This window comes from Triticum aestivum, chromosome 3A (assembly GCF_018294505.1).
Source record: "Triticum aestivum cultivar Chinese Spring chromosome 3A, IWGSC CS RefSeq v2.1, whole genome shotgun sequence".
Lineage (NCBI taxonomy): Eukaryota > Viridiplantae > Streptophyta > Magnoliopsida > Poales > Poaceae > Triticum > Triticum aestivum.
Window position 1 is genome coordinate 436,162,847 of NC_057800.1, and position 27,304 is coordinate 436,190,150.

The 27,304-nt window shown below is 44.6% G+C and overlaps 2 protein-coding genes and 1 long non-coding RNA gene across 3 annotated transcripts; 1 reads left to right on the top strand and 2 right to left on the bottom strand.

Moving 5' to 3' along the window:
- Positions 1 to 6,890: 6,890 nt before the first annotated feature.
- LOC123058382 (uncharacterized) lies at positions 6,891 to 10,943 on the bottom strand. Its single transcript, XR_006427185.1, has 3 exons — positions 10,832 to 10,943; positions 10,619 to 10,661; positions 6,891 to 6,905 (listed from the first exon to the last, which is right to left on the bottom strand). It is a non-coding gene; the product is annotated as an uncharacterized lncRNA (long non-coding RNA).
- A 1,218-nt stretch (positions 10,944 to 12,161) lies between these two features.
- LOC123061538 (beta-adaptin-like protein A) lies at positions 12,162 to 23,833 on the top strand. Its single transcript, XM_044484672.1, has 11 exons — positions 12,162 to 12,366; positions 12,451 to 12,967; positions 18,285 to 18,409; positions 18,489 to 18,687; positions 19,048 to 19,276; positions 19,392 to 19,558; positions 19,663 to 19,872; positions 20,873 to 20,983; positions 21,078 to 21,254; positions 22,246 to 22,689; positions 23,101 to 23,833. The coding sequence occupies exons 1-11, from the start codon at positions 12,311 to 12,313 to the stop codon at positions 23,389 to 23,391; spliced, it is 2,526 nt and encodes an 841-aa protein (XP_044340607.1). The 5' UTR covers positions 12,162 to 12,310; the 3' UTR covers positions 23,392 to 23,833.
- Positions 23,834 to 24,409: 576 nt separating this feature from the next.
- LOC123061539 (mitochondrial import receptor subunit TOM7-1) lies at positions 24,410 to 24,992 on the bottom strand. Its single transcript, XM_044484673.1, has one exon. The coding sequence runs from the start codon at positions 24,898 to 24,900 to the stop codon at positions 24,652 to 24,654; it is 249 nt and encodes an 82-aa protein (XP_044340608.1). The 5' UTR covers positions 24,901 to 24,992; the 3' UTR covers positions 24,410 to 24,651.
- Positions 24,993 to 27,304: the final 2,312 nt, after the last annotated feature.

Here is a 27,304-nt window from a genome sequence, read left to right on the forward strand (position 1 = left end):
GCTGCATAATTGGATCCCACGTGATGGCCTCAAGCGACCCATCTGCGTACGTGTTCAGAACCGTCCAGAGAGGGTGGTGCAGCTCATAGATGCAACTTCGGCAACATGGAATGAGAATTTGGTACGTTCAGTGTTCACTCATTTTGATGCGGAAGAGATACTACAGATTCCTTTATGCACACGTTGTGTGAGTGATTTTTGGGCCTGGCATGAGGAACCTCGAGGAATGTTCAATGTTCGCTCGACTTACCGAATGATACTGAAGACGAAACATAGCATGGAGGCATGGTTATATGAGGAGGACGAAACATCTTACGAGCAGCAAGAGACCAAGAAGTGGTCCATGAACTGGCACATGCAAGTTCTATCCAAACTCAAGGTTTTTGTGTGGCGGCTAGTTCGTCAATCCATGCCGACGGGTTCGATTCTCAAACACCGTCACATGGCAACAGAGGATACTTGCTTGATATGTGGGGTTGTTGACACTTGGAAACATGCTCTTATTTCATGTCCGATGGCGGCGAGTGTATGGGCGTTGGCCCCGGAGGAGTTGGTGCAGCATATGGTGGATCGCGAGGAAGAGGGCCCGAAGGAGTGGTTGTTCTAAATGCATGAAATGTTGACGAAAGAGCTTTTTGATCGACTAGTGGTGACGCTTTGGGCACCATGGGTTGCCAGAAGGAAGGCAATTCACGAGAACATATTTCAGCCACCTTATTCTGTCAATAGCTTTATAACTAAATATTTGGGCAAGCTACAAGTGATCAATGCAAGGCAAACATTGATGGACACTCCAACTAGTGCTAGACCGAAGAGATGGCTAGCCCCACCCTCAGGTGATGCGAAGTTCAACGTTGACGCGGCGGTAACCAGCTATGGTGAAGCAGTCGGGGTCATTTGCAGAGATGACATAGGTATGTTCATGGGAGCATCTACCCTTTCCTTCACATACATTGTGGATCCCCCGACTTTGGAAGCTCTCGCCATTAGAGAAGCGCTCGCCTTGGCGGATGACCTCTATTTGAGACGCATTCAAGTCGCGTCGAACTGCAAAACGGTGGTTCAGGACTTACATAAGGAGAATTTGGCGAGCTATGGAGCAGTTATTCATGAAATAGTAGAACATTCCCTAGCTTTTGATTTTTGTAATTTCAGTCATGAGTTTAGGAGCTCAAACTTTGAATCTCACAACTTAGCGAAGCATGCATTATCACTCGGTGGTGGCCGCCATGTTTGGTTAGGACATCACGGGAACTTACCATCCGTCCCTGTAAACATTGTGACGAATTAATAAAAGCTTCGCGACGTTACCTCAAAAAAAGAGGAAAGTGTGGATTAGGATTCCCACTTCCTTCCCTCTCCCCCTCTTTCCTCCCCCTTGGGGAATCATGGCAGGGGCGCAGGGCAAGGCAGGGCCCCCTAGGGGCCGGCGGCCAGCCCTAGGGCGCGCCCTGGCCTCCCCCTCCCCCTCCCCCTCCCACCTATATATATGTGGGAGGGGGGCACCTAGCACACACCAGGTCAATTGTTAGCCGTGTGCGGCGCCCCCTCCACCATTTACACCCCCGGTCATTTTTTCGTAGTGCTTAGGCAAAGCCCTACGGGGATCACTTCACCATCACCGTCACCATCCGTCGTGCTGACGGAACTCGTCTACTACCTCGACGTCTTGTTGGATCAAGAAGGCTAGGGACGTCATCAAGCTGAACGTGTGCAGAACACGGAGGTGTCGTGCGTTCAGTACTTGATCGGTTGACACGCGAATAAGTTCGACTACATCAACTGTGTTGTGAAACTCTTCCGCTTACGGTCTACGAGGGTACGTAGAGACACTCTCCCCTCGTTGCTATGCATCTCCATGGATAGATCATTGCGTGTGTGTAGAATTTTTTTTGTTTTTCATGCAACGATTCCCAACAGAATGCATGACACATCACCCACAGGGACACACCTCTGCAAGGCACGCAAGTCGGACTCCCAACAGAGGCCAAGACGTTGACAAACACACCCACCTGGCCCGTCCCGTGCGGTACAGTGTGTGAGAGGGCACACACGGGCACGAGGAAACCCACCACAGAGAGGTGGCCCAGGTCGCACCTGCGACCACACGTCATGACACCCCAAGAAAGACGTTCGGGTGCGAGGCGACCAGGCCGATTGGGATGGTGGATGGCTTGAAGCGCATGACCGCATGGACATTTGCGGCGAGATTCGGCTGGACATACTGCCACACTCAACCGGATGGCCTCAGACAACCACTGTGGTGGAGCCTCGTCCTCGCGACGTCGGCTCCATTCTGAGGTGAATGCTGCTAGATGGCAAGTCCACGTGCCCCCATGCGCCGAATCACACGTCGAGGACTGGTGTGCCCGATGTGCAAGGGATAGGGTAAGGGCGGTCGGGCGAGTCACATGCCGCATCAACCGAGGATGTACTCCATGCCTGCATCCTCGCAAAGTGACATGCCCAGATGACACGTGCCCTTAGAAAAGGAGCAAACCCGGGCGGTCTGGCCCTTGCTAGACTAGCCCCCAAAGAGCAGGAGGAGTAGGCTGGTGACGGATTGGACAACTCCTGTAGTGAGCAGATCCATCTTGATCCATATTAGACCGTTATTTTCGCGACAAAGACGGCAATGACAACGACAGTGGCAAGGGCAATCGTGGGTGAACTTTCTTCATAACTTAGTATTTAGAACAATTGGTAGTCCAGTGACATCTACATGAACTCCTCTATGCTATGTGTGTGATGATTTAGACGAACTACGCATGTTATTTTTAAGGTTGCATGGCATTGTATGGACAGGAGGATTTGCTACGAAGGACATGGTTATGGACGCAGACATTTGAGGAGTGACCGATCACTGTCCACAGAAACGTTCGGGCTCGTGCACGGACGTATAGGGGGCTGTTTTTTTACATGGTAAAAGGTGTCTCATGTATATCATGAAGATCATAGTACAAGCCACATAGACATCAAACTGAAAAAACAGAAAAGACATCAGAACACTGGCCTTTGCACAAAGGAATACAAGCCATGAAGGAAAATTACAATCAAGACCAAAGAATCCCATGAGCTTGATACCAATTCCCGTCACCTGCCTTCGGTGCCACCACAATAGTCACCATGAAAAAAATGACGGGTCAACTCCTCACCTGAGCTCGACGTGTCTTCATCGCTGATATGCAGTTTTTTGGACCTCCAAGGTGGCCTGCCAAAGGTGAAGCCACTGTCGTTGAACGAATCAGACTAGGGCAACACCCTAGACATGTCATTGAACTTCAGATCTGACACCCCCGCACGACTAAGACGTCGAGAAGGAAACCATACCCGTCAGTCACGAACCACAAAAGCTAGCACACGATCCACCATCTTCCGGATGCAGCCGATGGAGAGCACAATCTGCATTCACTCTTGTACTTCCTCCCAAGCTCCTCTCTGGCGTTGGAGCAAACGTCGTTGCAATGACACAACCCGAGGACACAAGTCCACCATGAGGATGTTGCCGCCACCACGACATCCTTGCTTGAACAGACTGTTTCCAAATCCATCCCACCCATAGGGCCGATCACCTCATCATGGAAGAATCTTAAGCTTATTTATTCAGCGCTGTCATCGCCGCCTCCGAAACCCAGACGGTGAATGACCCAAGAACCTAAGCCACTAGGGACTAAAACCTAAAGCTACATGATCCACACGTGTGGATCCGGCAACCCTCCCCCCTCACCACCGACCATCAAAGTCTCAGCGGAGGGGAGTCGCTGGAGGACGGCGGAGGAAGGAAGTCTCCTAACGGCTGGCGACTTTCTTCGTGGGGAAGAAAGAAAACACTCGAGGGAATCAAATTGGTAAAACGGATTCTCAGAACATGGGACAACAGAGCACTTTATTTTGACCCCCCAAACAAGTGCTTAAAAGATTTGATTTTTTTATTTTTTACATGAATAAGCATGCATGTGGTCTAGGTACGTGTGAAATTTCGTCCTAAAATATGTTGTATTGTACGCCGCACAAAAAAGACAAAAATTTGAACAAAAATCGAAGAAAACTGCCCCCAAATTTGCATGTATTTTGTCGTTTTTGACTTTTTGTATCTCTCACATGCAAGCACGTATATTGGGGTGAATTTTGGGCTATACTGCACCGCTATACATGCATGCACATTTTTTTTTGAAATTTTCAAGCCGTACAAATTCGGTTTTTTTTTGAACTTCAAAATAACGGGCACAAAGTGCCCGTGTTCAGATGTCAATTTTCGGTCAAATTTGCCCAATCCGATTGTAGATGCTTCGATGGGAGAGTTAAAGCATAATTGGTTTGATGTTAAATTTTGGTAAGTGCCAAATGTTGGTTAGAGATTGGTTGTTTGCCAATTTTTATTGTCAATCTCACAAAAAGTTGCCAAATGTTGGCAATTTCTGATTTTGCCAAATGTTGGCTTGCCAAATATTGGCAATGCCAAATGTTGGTAGCAAACCAATTATGCTCTTACTAGGTAAATGCCCATGCATTGCACAGGGGCATACATACTGTTGGCTCAACACTAATTATAGCTAACATATACATATAGAATCCTCATGCACATCAGATGACATTGTCGTATTTTTTACCGCTAGCATTAGATAATACAGTCGGCCTTTCTACTGCTAAATTAAGTTTCTTCTTCCTCCTCCTTCTTCCACCTCCTTGACCTACAAATCTAAGCGTACAACCATTGTCAATGGTGTAGCCAGCTCGCAATCCCCCTTTCAACCCCACCGTATAATTTTTTTATATTTCACATTGTTCGCATCTTAGTAAGTCTCTCTCCCTCTAATAAAAGTGCAAGTGTAACCATAGGAAGGAATTTCCGTGCTCATCCTTGTTGTGCTCATCCTTGTTAGCAGGTAAATACTTAAAAATCAAGAAGGCTAAAGTGGTTTAATACTTACCTCCGACCCAAAAAAATAGTTGCGGTTTTGAACTAAGGTTCCCTCGGATCCATAATAAGTGTCGCATTTTGAACTTAATATTAGTTCAACCTTAGTTCAAAACTGCAACACTTATTTTGGATTGGAGGGAGTAGAAAATAGCACATGTGCAAGAAAAAATAAATAAATCTTGTAGTACAGTCTATCAGAACACAACATATACACACATGTACACCATGATCGTCACTAAAAACAGGCCACTCTGGCTGGCAAAGAAGTGACAGCAAAGCTAACGACGACACACTTGTCGTCATCAGGTTTCGCTTTCTATACTTGACATGTAGACCTCAAAGTCATTCACTTATCCTCAAGATATGATCTCTTGCGATCGTCATCTGCGCATCTAGAGTAGCTATTTTGCTGATAAGAGAGCCCCTGTGATCTAGGGTTGGACGCAAGAAGACATCCTCCTCTGTCACGATATCTTTTTCTCCGTCATCATTCACTAGAGCTTGACTGAAAGACTACAGTGCAGCAATGAGCTGTGTCCATTGTACCATCATCTTCAGTTTCTGATTCATCCTGTGACAAAGAGGGATTTCAGTGCGAGCAAGGAATTGAAGTGTATGTATAGACAAAAAAACTGAGCAAGGCTACAGATTCTGATGATACAACATCAATTTACTTAAGCTCTTATACGGGCAGTGAAGGTCAAGGTGAACCTAAGGAAATATCATGGTCAGCAAAAATAAGATGGAAGAAGACGATCAAATTAAAATCATGTAACTAAATACATAGAAGAATTTTCTTATAAATAAATCAGGCAACCAATATTTTGTCTGATATTGAAAGAGCTTTGTTTGATTGACTCTTCTATATTATACGATGCTCTATGGCAACAAATAAATGAGAACCAAAAGAGTATTATTAAAATTGCATGCATGCCTTATATATAGCAAGGGTCATTCTTGAGAAAATTTGTGGCTCATGCCTCATGACATTTAGAAGAAAATTTTGGATAATATGTGGGTGCTAGCACTTTGCATAAGGTACAAACCTTACAGGTTCACTCAAGCAAATACCGCAAATCATATAATCGCACAACAATGGTTCACATAATTACAGAAAAAATTAAGAGAGAGAAGCAGCAACAGGTTGGAGTTCAGAGAATAACTTAAGCAACGGGGTTGAGAAGAGCTTCAGAAGAAGTGGAGCAGCAGCGCTAGGAGAGATGGGACAGCCGCAAGCAGCAAGGAGCAGAGAGGAGAGGCAGCAGCGCCAAGGCAAGACTACTACAGAACCTACGACTAAGTCAAACTATACATTTTTATGATTGATGGACATACTCACGACTTGAATCCTTCATTTTTCAAATTTGAGTATTGGCGCATATCCACTATATGGATTAGTCATATTATTATTAGGCTGCGTCAGTATATTAGTAAATTTGTCACATATACACAGTTTGTTGAACCAATTCCAATAATAATCAATAGACGCATATCTCTGAAAAAAAGGAACACACATGCATACAGTGGAAGTGTCTCGAGGGCCAAACTATTCTGTAAACTATCATAGCAGAAATCACCAAATTTGTTTCAGAGGTAGAGGGTAGAACAATTAGAAAGTCAACAAAGTGCTAGATGAATCTGATTGGAGAACAAAAGACAACATAATATCTTGTGCATAATTTATCAATTATATGTCCAATTAGTACTGTCCAGTTAAAGGTCGAAGCTAGAATCATAGATCTTACAATTGTACTTCCGAAAAGAACCATCCAATGTCAGAGTTTTATCATTGCTAAACGTCCAGATCTCATATCATACAGTGATAATTCTTCTAGATTAGGATTATACCAAATTAGTGAATGAATAAAATAACTACAATTTGGAGCTTCAAGTAAATCAAACAGTTAACTTAATTCTCTAGTTGACGACTATGTTGGTACCTGAAGAATCATTCTGTCCGTGCCATTACCCATTAGTTCAGCACCTTTGTGACGCCCGGATAATTAAGCTACAGTAACCTCTGATAAATATGCCACGTCACCTCCGTCACTGTTTAATCTCGCGTCGGTTCAAAACTTTTCAAATTCAAAATTTAAATATTGTCAAACATCAACAGTTTTCAAACATCAAAACAAAAATGTTCGGGTTGTGCCGAATATCACAGAGGTAATTATAGTAAAGAAAACACAAATTTATCAAATACTTAAATGCCCTAAATTGAATTAAAACAGTTAAAGAAAATAAATTAAAGAAAAGAAATAAAAACATAATACAAAAAAAAAGGAGAAGCCCCCCCCCCCCTGCTGGACCGCGGCCCAGCTGGCCATCGGGCCAACCAGGCCGGCCCAGGTCGGCCCCCACTCCTCTCCCTTATCCATAACCTCCCCCCACTCCCCCACGCACCCACCGACACTCCCCCGCCCCCCCCCCCCCCGCAAAATATCTCTCCCCCTCTCCCCGATTGGATCGGGATCGAGGGAGGAGGCCCCCGACGCCACCCGGAGCACAACCTAGCCGGCGCGCCCCCTCGCCGGCGCCGCCTCCCCACCGGACTGCCGCCTCACCATCCTCCTCCTCGTCCCCTCCTCGCCAGACCACCTCGCGGACGCTGCCTGGAACCCGCACCGCCGCCGTGGGACCCCGCCCGGAGCTACATCGCCGTCGCCTCGTCGTCCTCGCCGGATCTCCCTCGTCGGACTTCCCCGAACTCCGTCGAGCCCGCTGCCCGGACCCTACTCCCCGCAGTGAGCACCCCCGCGCCCCTCCTCTCTCTCCCTCGCCCGGCCGCGTCCCCGACTGGCCTCACGGCGACGCACCACGCCGGTCGCCCCGTGCCCTCGCCAGCCCCCCTCAGCGCCCTCCCCTGCACATCCCCGATGAGCGTTCGCGCTCACCGCGCGGCAACCGCGCCCGTCCGCGCGCCCGCGCCCCGCCTTTGCTCGCGGCCACCACGGCCACGGCCGTTCCCGCCCGCGACCTTGTCCTTCCTCTCGTCGGCCGTGCCCGCTGCTGCCCTTCTGCCGACGTCCCATTCCGGCGGCCGCCCGTGCTACGCCGTCGACCACGCGCCCGGCGCCGACGCCCCCCTCTGCGCCCGCTCGGCCCTCTCCTGGGTCGGGCGCCCCGCAGCGCCTCGCGCCCGCACCTGCGGCGCCCGTAGCACCCGAACCCAATATGGCCCCTAGGGGCCTATGACAAACGGGGCCCGTGCCCCATAACGTTTTTGAAAAAAAAGGAAAAGGAATAAAAAATAAAAAAATGATTTAATAAAATTAATTATTAATTAATCAATTAACTAATGAATTAATTAAGTTAATTAATCCGGTTTAATTAATTTAATTAACTAGTTAAGTTTAATTAAACTGTAATTAGATTAACCTAAACCCTAATTAACCTAATTAGAGGATGACAGGTGGGTCCCCCCTGGACCCACATGTCAGGTTGAACAGGTCAACTCTATTGACTGCTGACGTCAGCATGACATCATGCTGACGTCATAAATCCATTTTTTCGAATTAATTAATTAATTAATTAAATTCCAGAAATTAATAAAATCTTTAGAAAATCATATCTTTTAATCCGTAACTCGGATTAAAATATTTTCAACATGAAAGTTGCTCAGAACGACGGGACGAATTCGGATACGCAGTCCGTTCGTCCGCCACACCCCCCTAACCTATCGAACTCGCAACTTTCCCCCTCCGGCTCCTCTGCCCGAAAACACGGAACACCGGGGATACTTTCCCGGATGTTTTCCCCCTTCACCGGTATCACCTCATACCGCGTTAGAACACGTCTAGCTCTGCTTGTTGTCCTGTTATGCACTTGCTTGCTGCGTATTTACTGTTTCTTCCCCCTCTTCTCTCCGGTAGACTACGAGACCGACGCTGCTGCTGCCCAGTTCGACTACGGAGTTGACGACCCCTCTCTCTTGCCGGAGCAACCAGGCAAGCCCCCCCTTTGATCACCAGATATCGCCTATTCTCCTCTATACTGCTTGCATTAGAGTAGTGTAGCATGTTACTGCTTTCCGTTAATCCTATTCTGATGCATAGCCTGTCATTGTTGCTACAGTCATTGATACCTTACCCGCAATCCTATATGCTTAGTATAGGATGCTAGTATTTCCATCTGTGGCCCTACATTCTTATCCGTCTGATGTGCTATACTATCGGGCCGTGATCACTTGGGAGGTGATCACGGGTATATACTATATAATTTATACATGATACATGTGGAGACTAAAGTCGGGTCGGCTGGTGGAGCACCCGCGAGTGGATCTTTGTGGCGGAGCGATAGAGCAGGTTGAGACCACCTAGGAGACAGGTGGGCCTGGCCCTATTCGGCGTTCGCGGATACTTAACACGCTTAACGAGATCTTGGTATTTGATCTGAGTTGGCTACGAGCTTATACGCACTAACCATCTACGCCGGAGTAGTTATGGGTATCCCGACGTCGTGGTATCAGCCGAAGCACTTCAGACGTCAGCGACGGAGCGGCGCGCGCCGAATTGGACTGGAACGCCACTAGGCTAGGTCTGCTTTCGGCCGCCCTCGCAACGTGCAGGTGTGCTATGGGCGATGGGCCCAGACCCCTGTGCGCTTAGGTTTAGACCGGCGTGCTGGCCTCTCTGTTTTGCCTAGGTGGGGCTGCGACGTGTTGATCTTCCGCGGCCGGGCATGACCCAGGAAAGTGTGTCCGGCCAAATAGGATCAAGCGTGCTGGGTAAGTTGGTGCACCCCTGCAGGGAAGTTAATCTATTCGAATAGCCGTGATCTTCGGTAACAGGACGACTTGGAGTTGTACCTTGACCTTATGACAGCTAGAACCGAATACTTAATAAAACACACCCTTCCAAGTTCCACAGACAACCCGGTGATCGCTTTTCCACAGGGCGACGAGGGGAGGATCGCCGGGTAGGATTATGCTATGCGATGCTACTTGGAGATGCTACTTGGAGATGCTACTTGGAGATGATACTTGGAGATGCTACTTGGAGATGCTACTTGGAGATGATACTTGGAGATGCTACTTGGAGATGCTACTTGGAGGACTTCAATCTACTCTCTTCTACATGCTGCGAGACGGAGGCTGCCAGAAGCGTAGTCTTCGATAGGACTAGCTATCCCCCTCTTATTCTGGCATTCTGTAGTTCAGTCCACCGATATGGCCTCCTTACACATATACCCATGCATATGTAGTGTAGTTCCTTGCTTGCGAGTACTTTGGATGAGTACTCACGGTTGCTTTTCTCCCTCTTTTCCCCTTTCCCTTCTACCTGGTTGTCGCAACCAGATGCTGGAGCCCTGGAGCCAGACGTCACCGTCGGCGATGATCCCTACTACCCTGGAGGTGCCTACTACTACGTGCAGGCCGCTGACGACGACCAGGAGTAGTTAGGAGGATCCCAGGCAGGAGGCCTGCGCCTCTTTCGATCTGTATCCCAGTTTGTGCTAGCCTTCTTAAGGCAAACTTGTTTAACTTATGTCTGTACTCAGATATTGTTGCTTCTGCTGACTCATCTATGATCGAGCACTTGTATTCGAGCCCTCGAGGCCCCTGGCTTGTATTATGATGCTTGTATGACTTATTTAAGTTTTAGAGTTGTGTTGTGATATCTTCCCGTGAGTCCCTGATCTTGATCGTACACATTTGCGTGCATGATTAGTGTACGATTGAATCGGGGGCGTCACAACCTTGGTCCCTTGTTATTGGCGCATCCGATCCCAAATCTCCAACCTGGTAGCGAATTAGCATGGTTTAGTTTACCCCCTATCTATACACTTGAATCAAATAAACATGCAAACATGGCATTCAAGCTTGCCGCTGCAGGCAATGGCATATCTGATAGCAATATGCAATATGAACACCATTGAATAACTGAAAGCAATAGTCTTGGGTCACCTTACCTGGCACCTAGTGTCTCTCCAAGATTTTATCATCAAGCTTGATTGCATACTATAAGGGATCCATGTGCAAGCTGAAAATTATCAGTACAATCAAGTCTATTTGTACCATAACTGTTCCCTATATGCACGAATACTTGGAGTTTGGATCTGATACAGAAATATATTAAATATTAGTTTCAGAAAGTTACATACTATAATATGTATTATTAAAGAACTGATAGACACATTCAGTTTTCTCTAATTAGATGAACTTTTCAACCATTACCCATGCGCAGACCTTTGAGGATTGAGCTCACATTAAATTGAAGCGAAATTGTCCTGAAAAAAAGCAAACAAACGCAAATGAATCCCATGCTTTGAATACATTTAGAGAAATAGCTATCAAAGCATAAATGCAGCAGTTATACGCAAGAGCAACCGAACTCATATTTGCTCCATACGGAGACTATGACTTTGCTTTTCCTAGCATTGCAGGGCATAGGCCACTTTGCTTGGTGCAGCTGCCCCTGCAGCCAAGAAAATACATATCTTTAGAGCAGAGAGGAGGAAACCTGCGGTGGTTTTTTACCTTGGTGCTTTCCCAATGGAGCTGCCGGAATCGCGTGGTGCCTTGGGGCTCATGTACGGGTGCTGGGAGTTAATCTACATCAAAACAGAGAAGATCATGATAGGAATAGAATAGCTGGCAAATTCCGCACGTGAGGAGCACCGAGGCATGAACCGACGTCGGCAGCGCCCTCCATTAATATGCTAGGCCAGGGGTGCAGAGTCCCACTTGCGGGAGAGGCAGGGAGGCGGCCATGGCACATCGTTCTGGAGGGAGGCGACCATGGCACGGGACGGCGGCGGCTGAGCGCGGCACCGACGCTCGGGAAGACGGCGGACCATGGAGGCGCGCGGAGTGAGGCGGAGACACACGGATCTAGTCGCTCCCAGGTCAGATCGGGCCACAGTGGAGCTCCACATCGGGATCCATGGTGCTCCACATCGGGATCCATGGTGTTGTTGTTTCTGAAACAGAGAGAGACAAGATTTGTGAGAGAGAGAAAAGGAAGGGAGAAGGGAGAAGGGAGAAGAAGACAGATAGGGCGCGCGGGAGAGGTTACTCGACGATGGCTGGAGGTCGGTAGCGGTGGCGCGGGACGCCGGCGTGAGGAGCAGGCCAGAGGGAGAAAACCGAGACGGGGGAAAGAAAATCGAGGGGTGAAGGGGTCGTACGAGAGGCTTGACGAAGCGGGAAACGTAAGAGGGGAAACGGAACACTATGTTTCTTTTAGATGGCAGAGAAGCATAAGCACTCTAGGAAAACAATCCAACTGTTTCCTTGAATCCGTAAGCACAGGTGGCAAGACGTATTTTACATTGTGGCCCACTTATCAGTGTCTCGTACCCCTCCTGGCCAGATCCAAGTGCCCACCGGACAAAACCACCACTTTGCAGTCGTCTTCCCCACGCGCGCCCAGATCCAAGCCCTCCGCCATGGCTCCCACGGCGCCTTCGCCGGCGAAGTCCGCCTCCCCGTCCCAACCATCCGGGTACACCACTTCCTTCTCTGGCTCCCAAAATTGCTGGCCTCCCTAATCTTAACTAATCAATCGGGGCAATTTGAGAGCGTGCAGCAAGAGCGAGGTGTCGGATCTGAAGCAGCAGCTGCGGCAGCTGGCGGGGAGCCGTGCGCCAGACGCTGATGATCAGCGCCGGGATGTCTTCAAGCGGGTGATCTCTTGCATGACCGCAGGTATCGACGTGTCGGCGGCGTTCGGGGAGATGGTGCTCTGCTCCGCCACCTCCGACGTTGTGCTCAAGAAGATGTGCTACCTCTACGTCGGTGTCCATGCGCGCGCCCACCCGGACCTCGCCCTCCTCACCATCAACTTCCTCCAGCGCGACTGCCGCGACCAGGACCCCACCATCCGCGGCCTTGCGCTCCGCAGCCTCTGCTCCCTCCGCGTTCCAAATCTTGTCGAGTACCTTGTTACGCCGCTCACCACAGGGCTGAAGGACCCTAGTGCCTACGTTCGGATGGTCGCTGCTGTTGGTGCTGCAAAGCTGTATCACATATCTGCTACCACCTGCCTCGACGCTGACCTGCCTGCTGCGCTCAAGGCACTTATGCTCTCGGACCCTGATGCCCAGGTGAGCTTTCATGCTACGAACTGTTTTGATGAGATCGTTATTTTGTTTTCTGGCGACCCTGTTATTCTACATGCTTGCAATGATGAGATATCTATGCTGCCTAAAAAATCGCAGCATGCATTGTCTTCACTAAACCTGGAACTGGAAGTTAATCTCAACAGAAATTGAATTTTGTTACATGGAACTGAGTTAAGCTGCAAGTTATGATTATGCTCTCACTGAAAAACGGTTTGGTTTATATCTTGCTTGTTTGATCATATAGTAATAGTTTGTGGCTAATTATGCCTTGCCGGTTTAAATATGTACTGTGATGTAATGCATCAAGTAAATGTAAGTACTTCGCATCGGATGTCCACCACAAAGGAAATTCCAACCAGCGGATATAACCATGCTATCAACTTCAATATAGATATTTAGAAGTAATTGGTTATTATACCAACTTGTCAATTTCTCCTAAGGACTTTGTGATAGAAAGTATAATTACATACAGAACCAGCTGTGGTAGCTTCTTGCAAATTCACAATCCCATTAGTTACGAAATTATAGAATTATAGTCTTATAGGTAGCTTTACATATACACCCTAGTGTTTTTAGTTCCAACATATTTTATTATATCCAGCTGATCTGACACTGAATCTGCGTCGATCTGGTTCTGGATTAGATATTGTGATCTGGAGTTTGATTGAGATATATTTATTAGATACAAGTACAATTTTGGGGAACAGACGTTCTTGGTTTCTAACTAAAATCAATCTGTATATCTGCAAAAATATGATTGAAGATTTTGATTTAAGGATAAGAAAGAGGAGATAGATTCCTTATCCAAAAGTCGTAAGATTCTAAGACTTGAGTCGCGATTCTGACGACTTTGTCATCCACCATAAACTACCGAGGACTCACCAGTCACCACTCAAGTATGCCTTATAACCATAAGTACTCCCTCCATTCCAATGAATAAGGCGCGCACGCATTTCAAAATCCACATTGACCATAAATTAGACCAATAATATATTTTTATGACTTAAAAATCATACAATTGAAAACTTCTTCAGATACGAATACAATGGTATAATTTTTGTTACATATAACCCACATTTGGTTGGTCTAATTTATGGGCAAAGTTTAATCTTGGTGTGTGCGCCTTATTCATTGAAATGGAGGGAGTATTCCCGACATTGTACTTTTCTTTTTGGAGCATCTAAACTCCAGCCCAGACTTCTTCTAAAAACCGAGAAAAGGCTCACTTTCACTCATACCCAGTTCAAATATTTCTTGCTTGGCACCATGTCTCGTGTCTGTAAGGCATGCTTGAGCATGCATGCCTACATCATCGTCTTCTACAATACCATCTGTATCCATCGACCGGCCTCTATTTTTATCGATTGTTCTACAATACCCCACCTGTTTCCATCTACCGGCCTCTATTTTTATTGATTGTACTGCAGTTAGCTATTGCTTTCCATTATTTGCGCCAGTCCCTTCGGCTAGTTTATGTGCGTATTGGCAACTATGAAAGATTGATACCATGGCCCTTGTATGTACATATAAACATACTGAGTCAAATGGAAATGACTTCTAGTGCCAATCTTTGAGCATCTCTAGTAGACCCCCTATCCTATAATCGCAAAACGTATCCCCTAACCCAGAAAAAGCTAATTTTTAGGGGATTAAACCTTTCTTCATCTAGCAGATCCCCTAAAACTTGATCCCTCAAAATATTTCTTTTACCAATTCATCCAACCGTTTTCATACTTATCACCACATATTAATTCAAAACTTGAGAATTCAAGTACACACAAGTCAAATACATATCAAATTTAATGCTCTCAAACTTAACTATTCAAATTCAAACACAACATACTGTCCAAATGAACCAATAATCCAAATAAACATGATAAAAGCACAAGAATCAAGTGCTATGAAGTCGCCAATGATGCTCAATAAGATCTTCTTGAAGCTGGTTGTGAGCTTCTTGGTTCTCGACCCTTTGGTGTGCTTGGAAGAATGCTCCGATCCTGTTTTGTGTTATGTTGCTCCACCTCGACACCATTGTAGAGATACCGAAAGTCCTCTGGGCCCTCTCTCTCATCCTCGATGATCATGTCGTGCAAGAGAACACATGCTCTCATGATCTGCCACAGGGTCTGAGGCTTCCAATACTCAGCAGGGCCATGGACAATCGCAAAGCGTCTTTGAAGCACACCAAAAACTCTCTCAACATCCTTTCTAGCAAATTCTTGGCGCGTTGCAAAGTGAGATATCTTGTTGCCTTTAGGATGGTGGACTGTCTTCACAAATGTGGCCAGGGAGGATAGATACCATCGACAAGGTAGTATCCCACGTTGTACTCATGGCCATTGACAACATAGTTGCAAGATGGATCGTCACCGGCAACAAGCCTTGAAAAAAGAGGAGATTGCTATAGGACATTCAGATTGTTGTGAGAGCCAGCCAGCTAGGCATCCCGAAGTATGCGTGCCAAATCCAGAGATCATGTGACGCAACTGCCTCAAGAATGATTGTTGGATCATGTCAATGCTCTCTGTAGTGACCTTACCATGCCACATGACAATTTTTACATGTCCAATGCATACAGTCAATGAATCCAAGATCCCTGGCCAACATCTCTCTTCATTTTCTGCCATGAGCCTCTTGGTATCTTCATTAGTGGGAGCCCTCAAGTACTCCGGTCAATAGATCTTGATCACAGCTTTGTAGAATCGTTTCACGCAGAACATGGTCATTGATAGAATCAGCCGGGCATCCATAATCAAGGACTCACACTGCTGTTGTAATCTTCGACAATGGACTTGCACCTGATGTTCCCGCTGCATTCCTTCTCAGTTTGTCCACAACTTTTGCAATGTACTTGAAGAGATCCCGGTGCATCCGGAGTTGGCGATGAAAATAGTAAGGGGGATATACTGCACTCGACGCGAAGTAATCCCTCACTAGACCATCATGACCCATGATCCTATTTCGAAGAAACATCCTTCAACCAATTTGAGAACCACGACCCGTCTCCTAAAATACTTCTCCATAGCGACCAACGACAACCACCAACTCGAATTCATCATCTTCCTCCAACGATGAATCATCGAAGATCATCTCCCACAATCTTCTCGTCTACACATTGGAGAGTTACATGATCCACTTGAGACCTTTCTTCGATAAAAAACAGAAAAGAAAACATTTGGTTTTGGTACTATTAGACACGAGGAGGAGGTTAGCCTTGATGGGCAGGTGGTACCTTAGGACACCTTTCGATATTTGAGGTCAATGTTGCAGGGGGATGGTGATGTCGATGAAGATGTGAGCCATCGAATCAAAGCCGGATGGATGAAGTGGCGCCAAGCTTTTGGCATTCTCTGTGACAAGAGGGCGCCACAAAAGCTAAAAGGCAGGTTCTATAGGATGACGATTCGATCTGTAATGTTGTATGGCGCTGAGTGTTGGCTGACTAAATGGCGACATGTTCAACAGTTAGGTGTTAGGTGTAGCAGAGATGCACATGTTGAGATGGATGTGTGGCCACATAAGGAAGGATCGGGTCTGGAATGAGGATATACGGGATCGAGTTGGGGTAGCACCGATTGAAGAGAAGTTTGTCCAACATCGTCTGAGATGGTTTGGGCATATTCAACGCAGGCCTCTAAAAGCTCCAATGCATAGCGGATGGTTAAAGCGTGCTGAGAATGTCAAGAGAGGTCGGGGTAGGCCAAACTTGCAATGGGAGGTGTCTGTAAAGAGAGATCTGAAGGACTGGAATATCATCAAAGAACTAGCCATGCACAAGGGTGCGTGAAAGTTAGCTATCCATGCGCCAGAACCATGAGTTCGTTTCGTGATATTATGGGTTTCAGTTCTAGCCTATACCCCAACTTGTTTGGGATTAAAGGATTTGTTATTGTTGTTGTTGTAGAGGCAATTGGACAGACACCTTGTGGGCAGACGGGGTCGGAGAGATGGTGGCCGGCGACAGAACTATGGCTAGGGACGAACGGTGGCGGAGGACACTGACAACGGTGCCTAGCAGTCCGCAGAGGTTATTCCTGGGCATGGAGGCAACGAATGCAGCCAGGATGTAGGTGCAGCGGCAGTAGTGGGCTACTTTGCCGGTTCTTGTGCCGTCAGCCAGCTAGGGCTTGTGCTTGAGCTTGCTACGCCATCTCCAAGGTTGGCCGGTTCGATTTCCGGCAAAAACGGGCCTCGGCGTCGACCGGGTGGAGCTACATGACGGCAGCCCCGTCGGCGGCGAAAATGCTGATTCTGGCGCCGGCGAGTGAGGAGAAGGCGCCGGAGAAGGTGACAGGGCTGCGGGCTTGTGCCATCGAACGGTTCCGTTGCCTGGGGGTCGACGGCGGTGGCAAGAGGCGGGGCGAGGCGGGGCGGCGCTGAGAGGAAGGTCGGGCAGCCGCCTAAATTTACTGAGAAGCTGCATCTCCAGAGCAAAAACAGGATGGAAGGCTGCGTTTTAAGAGATGCAAAGTTAGGCCTCCTTTGGTTCATAGGATAGGAAAGTCATAGGAATAGGAAAGTCATAGAAAATGAGATGACATGTATCTGAAATCCTATGAATAGGAATAGAAAAGAAGGTGCCCTTTGGTTCACATCATAGGATTTTTTTCCATTGAGTCTAGGCTAATGTTTATTTTCCTATGAAATGTGGAGGATAGGAAGAATTCCTCCACAGGAATAGGATTATATTCCTACAAACCAAAGGGCTCTAACGGAATTTTCCCTATAGAAATCCTATCCTATGGGATTCCTACAAAATTCCTACAAACCAAAGCAGCCCTAATATTTTTGGGGGATTATTGGTTTGAGGGATCTGCTAGATAGGCCTTATTCTCTCAAACCAGAAAATTTCCCCCCAAATATCACTATCGGGGTCTGCTAGAGATGCTCTTACATCAACTAGTTATATGGCTTCAAGCCTGTAAGTTTAAAAACAAAATACTCTGCTAACTACTGGAATTACCACACGTCTTTGGTCTTAGGAATACTGTTGAAAGTTAGTATTCACAAACTGTGGTGTTGAATGCACACAAAATTGAAAACTGTGGTTTTGAAAATATTTTGCATCCAAATAGGACCCATTGTAATATTCTAGTCTGTGGTATTCTAGAAAGGGTTGGAAGGTCGGCCTGCCTGTTAAGAGGTCCTGTCTTGAGGAAGGAAATTCTTACTTAACCTGACATGTTTCATTGGACAAGTTGATTTAACTGGGCCTTGGTTCAGCTGACTAGTTTTTAGTTGTTTATCTCTTGTAAATGCCATTTTTGTGGTAACCTGATTACATTGCCGAAATCTCCAGGTGGTTGCCAATTGCTTGCATTCACTGCTTGAGATATGGACCCTAGAAGCTGCCAATTCAGAGGCAGCAGGGAGGGAGATTGAGACACTATATAGCAAGCCAGTGGTGTTTTACTTGCTAAACAAGTGAGTTTCCACCTTTGAAGATTTTGTTAGCAATACTTCCTATGTGCATTTACTCAAATTCTTTTATTTTGAATTGCAGAATCAAAGAATTCAGCGAGTGGGCACAGTGCCATGTTCTTGAGTTGGCGTCAAAGTTCCTACCATCTGATAATAATGAAATATTTGACATAATGAACCTGCTTGAGGATAGACTTCAGCATGCAAATGGAGCTGTTGTTTTGGCAACAATCAAAGTGTTTCTCCACTTGACGATGTCAATGACCGATGTTCACCAGCAGGTGTACAGTGTTTCACACATTATGTTCCTGGATATGCAGTCTTACTCTTGCAGCACAATTATTCTCCTTATACTAAATTTGTGGAAGTCTTAATTTTTATCCTATTTATATGCAATCAAATACACTGAATACCACTTCACATAACCAGTAAACATACATATATCTATTCTCTGGGAATTCATGTGGTCTTCAAATTTCTTCATTCAGAGGGCACTTCAGCTATTTGTCTCATGCTTATAGTTAGATATGCGTACACCAATATACTGGATTTTCCTTTTTATGCCACTATTATAGACTTCTTAAGTGAAATGAGATCTTGATTGAGTATCTTCTAAATCCTGTTTGCACCCTCCATTTTAGGTTTATGAACGCATAAAGGCACCTTTGCTTACTCTGGTAGGTGCTGGGAGTCCAGAACAATCATATTCAGTGCTATGTCATCTGCATCTTTTGGTGATGCGTGCTCCCATGTTATTTTCTTCCGACTACAAAAGTTTCTACTGCCAGTTTAGTGATCCTTCGTATGTGAAGAAGCTGAAACTTGAGATGTTGACTGCTATTGCAAATGAGAGCAACACCTATGAAATTGGTATACCAGATATCTGATGGTGTCATATATCTTGCAAAATATTTGATATATTTGTTAGTCCAGTTGTTCCCCCTCCCCCTAAAATGCTCATGCCATATTTTTTTCTTCCTGCTAGTAACCGAGCTGTGTGAATACGCTGGAAATGTTGATGTACCAATTGCAAGAGAGTCTATCAGAGCAGTTGGAAAAATAGCTCTGCAGCAATATGATGTGAATGCTATCGTTGACAGGCTTCTACAATTTCTTGAAATGGACAAGGATTATGTGACTGCTGAGACTCTTGTAAGTTCTATAATGCTAGCTATTGATCCTTACTGTGGGTAAAATCTTGTAGGATTACATTCAACTGTGCATCCTTTTGTGCCTGAATAAAAATTAAAATGCAGGTCTTGGTGAAAGATCTTTTGAGGAAATACCCTCAATGGAGCCATGACTGTATAGCTGTTGTTGGAAATATTAGTAGCCAGAATATTCAAGAGCCAAAAGGGAAAGCAGCTCTCATATGGATGTTGGGTGAATATTCTCAAGATATGCATGATGCTCCATATGTTCTTGAAAATCTTGTTGATAACTGGGATGAGGAGCAGTCTCCCGAGGTACTAATAACACTTTTCTTGTTTTGTGTTGTTCGTATTTCCTGCCAAATTAAGATGTGTCAGTGGGTTTCAGTATGCAATTTTCTTTCTTAAAGTTCTGTAAGAAATTTACATGACTGGCTAAAGTAATTTTCGACGGCAGAATACGAGTTGCTATTGTCCTTGTCCTATATGTATGTTAAAAGTATATCTGCTTTGATCATATGGGCTCATGATGTTGTGTCCTGTAGTATCTAATGGTTTGCTGGTAGTGTACATGTTTAAGATAAAGGCTAAAGCATTAGATCAGTTAGAACTGGAAATGGTAATGATTGCAATCTTGGTTTATAAAGGCTGTAAAGTTGAATGTCCCATCAAGTTTTACTGTAATGAATAGTGTGGTTCATGAGTGAAACTCACATCCTAGCGTGTTAACACGAGACATTTCTCTTGCCGTCTTTTAGTTGATATCTTGAACCAAGTAGTTTATTTGGAATCGGAAGAGGATTTGTAGCACCTGGGTGCTCCACACCCCTATATGAACATTAAGTTCAAAAAGATACCAGGAAATTTCAAAACAAATCTGTGGTTTTGGGATATGAAACCTGGGTGCCTAATCCACTTTCGTGTGAAATTTTGTGAATACCAGGAAAAGTATCCGTGGCAAAAAAAAATCCTATGTACAGAAAAAACTGTTTGGATGGATTTTAGTTCAAACTGTATTTTCTTCGTCACGGATACATTTCCTGGTATTTTTCTACGAAACTTCATATGGACGTAGATTGGGCACCCAAGTTTGAGATCCCAAGATTTCAGTTTTTTTTTGAATTTTCCTGGTATTTTTTGAATTTACTTTGTATAGGGGGTTGGAGCACCCAGGTGCTCCTGTGTATTTCCCGTCACCATATAACTCTGTTCCATTTTCAGACTGTTATATGCCATGGTCCACTGTCACAACCCTAGCCAGTAGGTACTTAATGTTTAACTTCACATCATTCTTCCAGTGATGTCTTATTTTCAGGTTCGTTTGCATCTTCTGACTGCGGTGATGAAATGTTTCTTTAAGAGACCACCAGAGACACAGAAGGCGTTAGGGGCTACATTAGCTGCTGGCCTAGCTGATACACACCAGGTTGGATTTTTTTTAATGATAGTTGTTGGATTATTCATATCATAACAAATGGTAAAAATGTTGTTTCGCTAGCTTAACTGCCACCTCATTGCAGGATGTTCATGACCGAGCACTTTTCTACTACAGGCTTTTACAGTATGATCCGGCTGTAGCTGAACGTGTAGTAAACCCTCCCAAGCAAGCTGTCTCTGTATTTGCAGACACACAGAGCAGTGAAATCAAAGATCGGATATTTGATGAATTTAACAGCCTATCAGTTGTATATCAGAAGGTACTTAATTTGACATCTGACGTGTAATCGTCATTAAAATTTCGAACACTGATAACTCCATTCATCGATACCTCTATCAAAATTTTGTTGTTACCATTCCCAGCACATGTCAAATTTTGTGCATGTTGTATGTTGCAACATTTAGTGCATCTGACAACATTGTTTACGGACTGCCTTTGTTGTCAATGATGACTGATGAAGGTGCTGAAGATTATGTTTTGGCATAGCAAAGCTTGAGTGGCAAATAATGCAGTCGGGGCAACAGAAATTCATTTCCTTCTACCAATATTCATTAGCTCTCAGTGGAGGCATTTGAAAGCAGTAATTTGGTAATTACTCCCTCTGTAAAGAAATATAAGAGTGTTTAGATCACTACTTTAGTGATCTAAATGCTCTTATATTTCTTTACGGAGGCAGTACTAATAAACTAACAGTTAGCTCATGGGTTTTGGTTGATCATCGGCTATAATCACTTGCAGTGCCAAGCAAAGCCAGTGTGGTCCCACATGCTTCAACCTTTTAAAGCAAGTGGTTCAGTTCATAAAAGAACCACGTGGAACTCGGTTAATATTACAAATTCATGCATCAGCGATTAGATTAAGCACTGTCCTATAAGCAAAGGCTTTGCTGGGTAGCAGTCTTCAACTATGAAGCTAGTTAGGAACCTTAGTAACTAGTTTCTGAATCCCTGCTTCAGGCAAGTTGAGTTAATGCATTGCAAAAGAGTCCATGCCATGTCACGTGTCGATCTTGTCTTTGTTGAGTTGCAAGAGATGTGCTTGTTCACATCTTTCTGTGATTAGAAATCCACTAGTTTTATTATGGCTAAGATGGGAACTTAATACCAGCATGATGTGCAATTGTTGTCATTGACTACTGTTAGATAAGGTTGGAGCATAATTTGTAGCAAATCAGCTATTCGAATATAATCATCCGCATTTTTATTTTGGAAAATTTACATGAGAAGTATTGACATCTTGATGGATTGCAGCCCTCTTACATGTTTACCGACAAGGAACATCGTGGAACATTCGAGTACTCAGAAGATCTTGCGAACTTAACTGTTGGGGCAGAGGCTCCAGAAACCGTCATTTCTGCCCAAAGATACCAAGAAAACGATAATGATCTTCTGCTAAGTACTTCAGATAAAGAGGACAACGGTATAAGAAGCAGCAATGGTTCTTACACCTCTACATACAATGCTCCTTCCGACTTGCTAAGTTCGCAAACACCAGCTGAAACTGCACTAATAAATCCTGGTAGTTCGACATATTCAACACAAACAAACTTCAGTCTCGATGATCTTCTTGGACTTGGTGTTCCTGATGCCCCAGCACCTCCACCACCTCCTGCACTGGCCCTCAACTCAAAGCCTGTGCTAGATCCTGCGACTTTCCAGAAGAAATGGGGCCAACTAGCATTATCCTTTTCTCAGGTGTGTTGCTTTTAAGTTTTTGTCCCTGCTACATTTTATGATTATGGGCAGGGCAGCATAGTCTTGTGTCTTTTTCTCATTGCCTGGTCAAGTTTCTTATGATTTTAGCAAAGTGATCGCGTGAAATCCTATGTGCTGCCGCTGTCTAATTTGTCCATGAAGCTCATCTCAGCTGTGTTTGAAATTAGCAGTTCTGATATAGTGATGTTCTATGTTCCTCTTAATCGTTTCACTTGGTTTGAGATTATTATGATTTTACTTTGGTAGTATTGCACAAGAGGATTCTGTGTGATGATCTGCTTCTGTTTGTCGTTTTCCTGTATAGGTCCGCCCTTGAAATTCATCATCACATTGATAAGTTTGAAATTGTAATTAACAAATACTTCTCTCATATGGTTTGTTCTGTTGTAGGAATGCTCTTTAAGTCCACAAGGAGCAGCTTCTTTGATGAATCCCCAATCGCTCATTCGTCATATGCAAAGCAACTACATTCAATGCATTGCTTCAGGCGGTCAGCCTCCAAACTACAAGTTCTACTTTTATGGTCAGAAAGCTGGGGCTGCTGCTTTCTACCTTGTAGAATGCATTGTGAACACCGCATCAGCGAAGGCCCAGCTCAAAATCAAGGCCGAGGATGGGACTACTGCTGAGGCATTTTCTACCTTGTTTCAATCAGTATTGTCCCAATTTGGCCATTCTTGATCGTGAGCATTTTCCGTCTTGATGATGCACCTGCCTCCAGCTTTTCTGGCTCTGCACAATATCTCTGCAATCCACTACTTTAAACTCCAAGCAAAGCCTTCCGGTACATCTTTTTATCAGAAGCTTGGAGCAGGTGAAATTTGCCGTTCGCCTCCCAGTGTCATGCAAGTACCATCAGACCATTAGATTCCGCAGGGAAAAGACACCAGAGTTTTTTTTGGGGGGGATTTCTTTTGGTGGGTGAAGTCACTAGCACTGTACATTACTATACATTTCATTCAGTCATCTTGTGAAGCGGCTAATTTGTTCAGGGTTATGGTGGTTTAGATGGTGTGTAACCTTGTTACTGGACTGTACATGATTCCGTTGATGTGGTGAGAATAGATGGATACCTGTAATTTGTTTGCAGGGTGCAATAAAGCAAGAGTATATTCGACTTGTATAAGTTGGCATTCGAAGTACATGTACACAAACAGAAGTGTGGTGATCACAGCAAGTTAAAGTTGAACGTCAACTTCTTAAGATCATAACAATAGGTCAAACAATTAATCTTTACAGACAGTGATGTAGACAAATCGTACCATAATCAACTGGCAAAACGTTGTCTATCTAGTCCTCGTCACAAAATTTCTATGTGGCAATCGTTTAACACGGCTTACTATTTGGAAGTGCCTTAATATTGGGATGACAGCTTCTTCAGAACATTGCAGTTTCTTCAGAACAACCTTATATCAGGTATAAACTGTGACTCAACAACAACACAACTAACTAATTAGCCATGGCCTCAATGAACTGGCGTGCATTCTGGTGTTCCATAAATCCATCTAGGCTGCTGAGGCAGCAAAGCTTCTGCTAGCATTGTAGACTGAATGAATGAGCAGTCAGGCACCAAGAGTACCAAAATTACGCAACAAGCAATAATGAGTAGTACTGCTTACTTCTAATCAATCAAAGCAATTAGTTCAATTAAAACATACACACGCATCAGGCAGAGAAATACAATTCAGACAACTAACACTGAAAGTTCAACATAGCACAATATATTAATAGCAGATCCGTAGCATCTCAGGTATCTAACAAGATCCGATCCAATCCAGGATCGATCCACCGACATAACATTATTCGACACAGATCAGATAGAAGATCACCACCCAGGGATCAAGAACTCAACCACCAGGATTCAATAAACAGCAAAAACATCTACTAGTAGTAACTAAAAGGAGCTGGATCGATCCAGTCTAGGGCTCGCCGGGGATGGGATCAGACGGGGGACAGAAGCTGGAACAAGCTAGGTTTGGGCTCGTCTCCCTTAGTCATGCCGACGACGATGATGAGCGGGATGAAGCCCCAGTGCGCCACCACCTTCGCCGTCTTCATCGTCCACGTGCTCCACTCCTTGGCGAGCTGCACCGCCACCGCCGCCGTGGACTGCTCGTCCTCGGCCGCGGACGAGCCCCTCTTCCCACCCTTGCCCTTCGGCTTCGGCTTCAGCGACGGCCGCGACGCCATGGCGACTCCTCTTGATTCTTCGATTCGCTGGACGAAAACCCTAGAGACGTGGCCTTTGGGGATGTGTTGATCTGTCGTTTGATCTGGTGCGTTGTTTCCGGTTAATATTGGCTGCTTCCTGGGCCAGTCCTTCTCGTGTTTGGTTAGCAACTACAGTAGTATCTCTCTGGGAGACCTCTCATGGGTCCTCAAATGCTTTGGGCTAGGTTTATCTTTGAATTGGGCCAAACTTTCCAAGTAGCCAGGACCTGGGCATTGTGGACACCGAATATTCTATTTGACGCTAACTGCGACAAACTTTCATTGAAACGCACAGGGAACAGGTGCGAGCGAACTACATGGGCCGGCCCACTTCTGATCGATTTACCGAGTCACAGGATCCCGGTTTGGTTCCCAAGGCGGTTCTTACTGGTTTTTTGGCTTTTCAGATTTTCCTTTTTTATTTCTGTTTCTGTTTCTTTTCTTCTTTCTTCCTTTTCAAGTTTTATCTTTTTTTTCTGTTTCCTTTTCTATTTTTTATTTTAGAAAATTTTGAATTCTGAATTAAAAAATGTTCATTTTTTCAATTTTGTTCACAAATTTAGAAAAAAAATACGTTTTGAAAAAGGGTCAGGGTTAAAAAAAGTTCCCTTTTTCTGAAATTTATTCACAAATTCAAAATATGTTCAGAGTTTTCCAAAAATGTTCGTGGTTTCAAATTTTCTTGAATTCCAAATTTTTCCTGTTTTTCAAAATTTGTTCACAGGTTAGAAAACGTTCCAGAATTTCAAAAAATGTTCAGGTCTCAAAATTGTTCAGGGGGTTCCCAAATCTGTTTGGAATTTTGAAATTGTTCAAAATTTCAAGAAATGGCCAATTTTTTGAAATTTGCTCACGTTTATAGAAAAAGAAATTTGAAATTTTGTTCACGTTGTTAAATAAATGTTCTCATGTCCGAAAAATTGTTCACCATTGGAAAAAAACGTCTGGGATTCGAAAATTTTAAGAATTTCAAAAATGTTCTTTTTTAAAATACCAATTTCAAATTTGTTCTCATTGTTAAAAAAATGTTCAAACTTTGAAACATTACTTCGAATAAAATTAAAAAGTGTTGAGGTTTGGCACTATTGTTAGTTCTTGTATATCAATGTTGCAAATCAGTCACTTACAATTAGAACAAACCCCTCTTATATATACAAGAAAAAATGGTTTTGTATGGTATACTGTGTGCTAAGTATTTTTTTCCTATCAATGAACTTTTCATAATTTTCATAATAGAATCCTCATGTTTTATTATGAAAATTATGAAAAGTGGAGTATTCTTACAATAGGACTTACAACTTCCACCCATCTTCTCCAAAATCATAAGGTTAGTAAATCTTATTAATAAGAGCATAAATACTTTCATTCTAGACATTAAAAAAAAAATCCAAATGGCCTTTTCTATTTATCCATTTTAATTTCATCACTAAATAGAAACCCTTTTGAATTTTTTCATTGTATTGAAAGAACCGAAGTTCCTTCCCTTAGAACCGTACTTGAGAGTTTCCTACCTCATACGGCTCAGAAATTGCTATATGAATTTCCCTATCTTAACTGAATTCGATTTATCAAAAATTGATCCAATTTGTTCTTGGGTTAAGCTTCAAACCCTATTTTTATCAATAATCAGTTTGATCTTTTTTACCACCTTCAGAAGAATGAAGCATAGATAGATATAGAGCCTTGGTTGAAATTTTCTAAAAGGTGGCATGGCTATTGGCATCACTTCATTACCAGAGGTCTCGAGTTCCATTCCTCTAGAGCGCGCCGTTTTTTCGTTATTTTTCCTGTTGCGCTATAGTATTTGCGGGGGCTTCCCATCGCGTCTGCTTGGTGCACGCACCCGCAGGCATCTGCCATGGGCCGGCCCAGTCGATGCATATCCTGCACGAACGAGTGTCCTTTTGCCACAAAGTGTGTTGTATATGAGCTCCACTAGTGAGTTCTACTTAAAAAATACTACTAAAAAAGATAAAGTGAGTGATACTATGAGCGACTAGTCCACGATCATTCCCTCTGTTGGGCTTTCCAGCGAACACTCTTCGTGGGGCTTTTCAGTGGACCCTCGAAAGCGCGTGGCGGTGCTATAGCCATCACATGGTGCATCTCAGAGCTGGTAGGTGCCGCGCGTGGGTGCACCTCAAGCGAACTCCAACGCAAGACCCCAAATGGCCTGGCCGATGTTTGGGGTAAACAGACAAAAAACGTGGCCCAACGCGTGGGAACAAACGGACAAACATCCGTTTTTTCGTTCGCTTTCGACCCATTCCCATGCCAAATTTGGGCCGCATTTGCGTCGAAACAGACGCATGCGGACGGGCGGGATGCGTGCCCTTGCCCTTCCCTGGCCCACCCCTATGTGGCATAGACGCCCTTTTTTCTC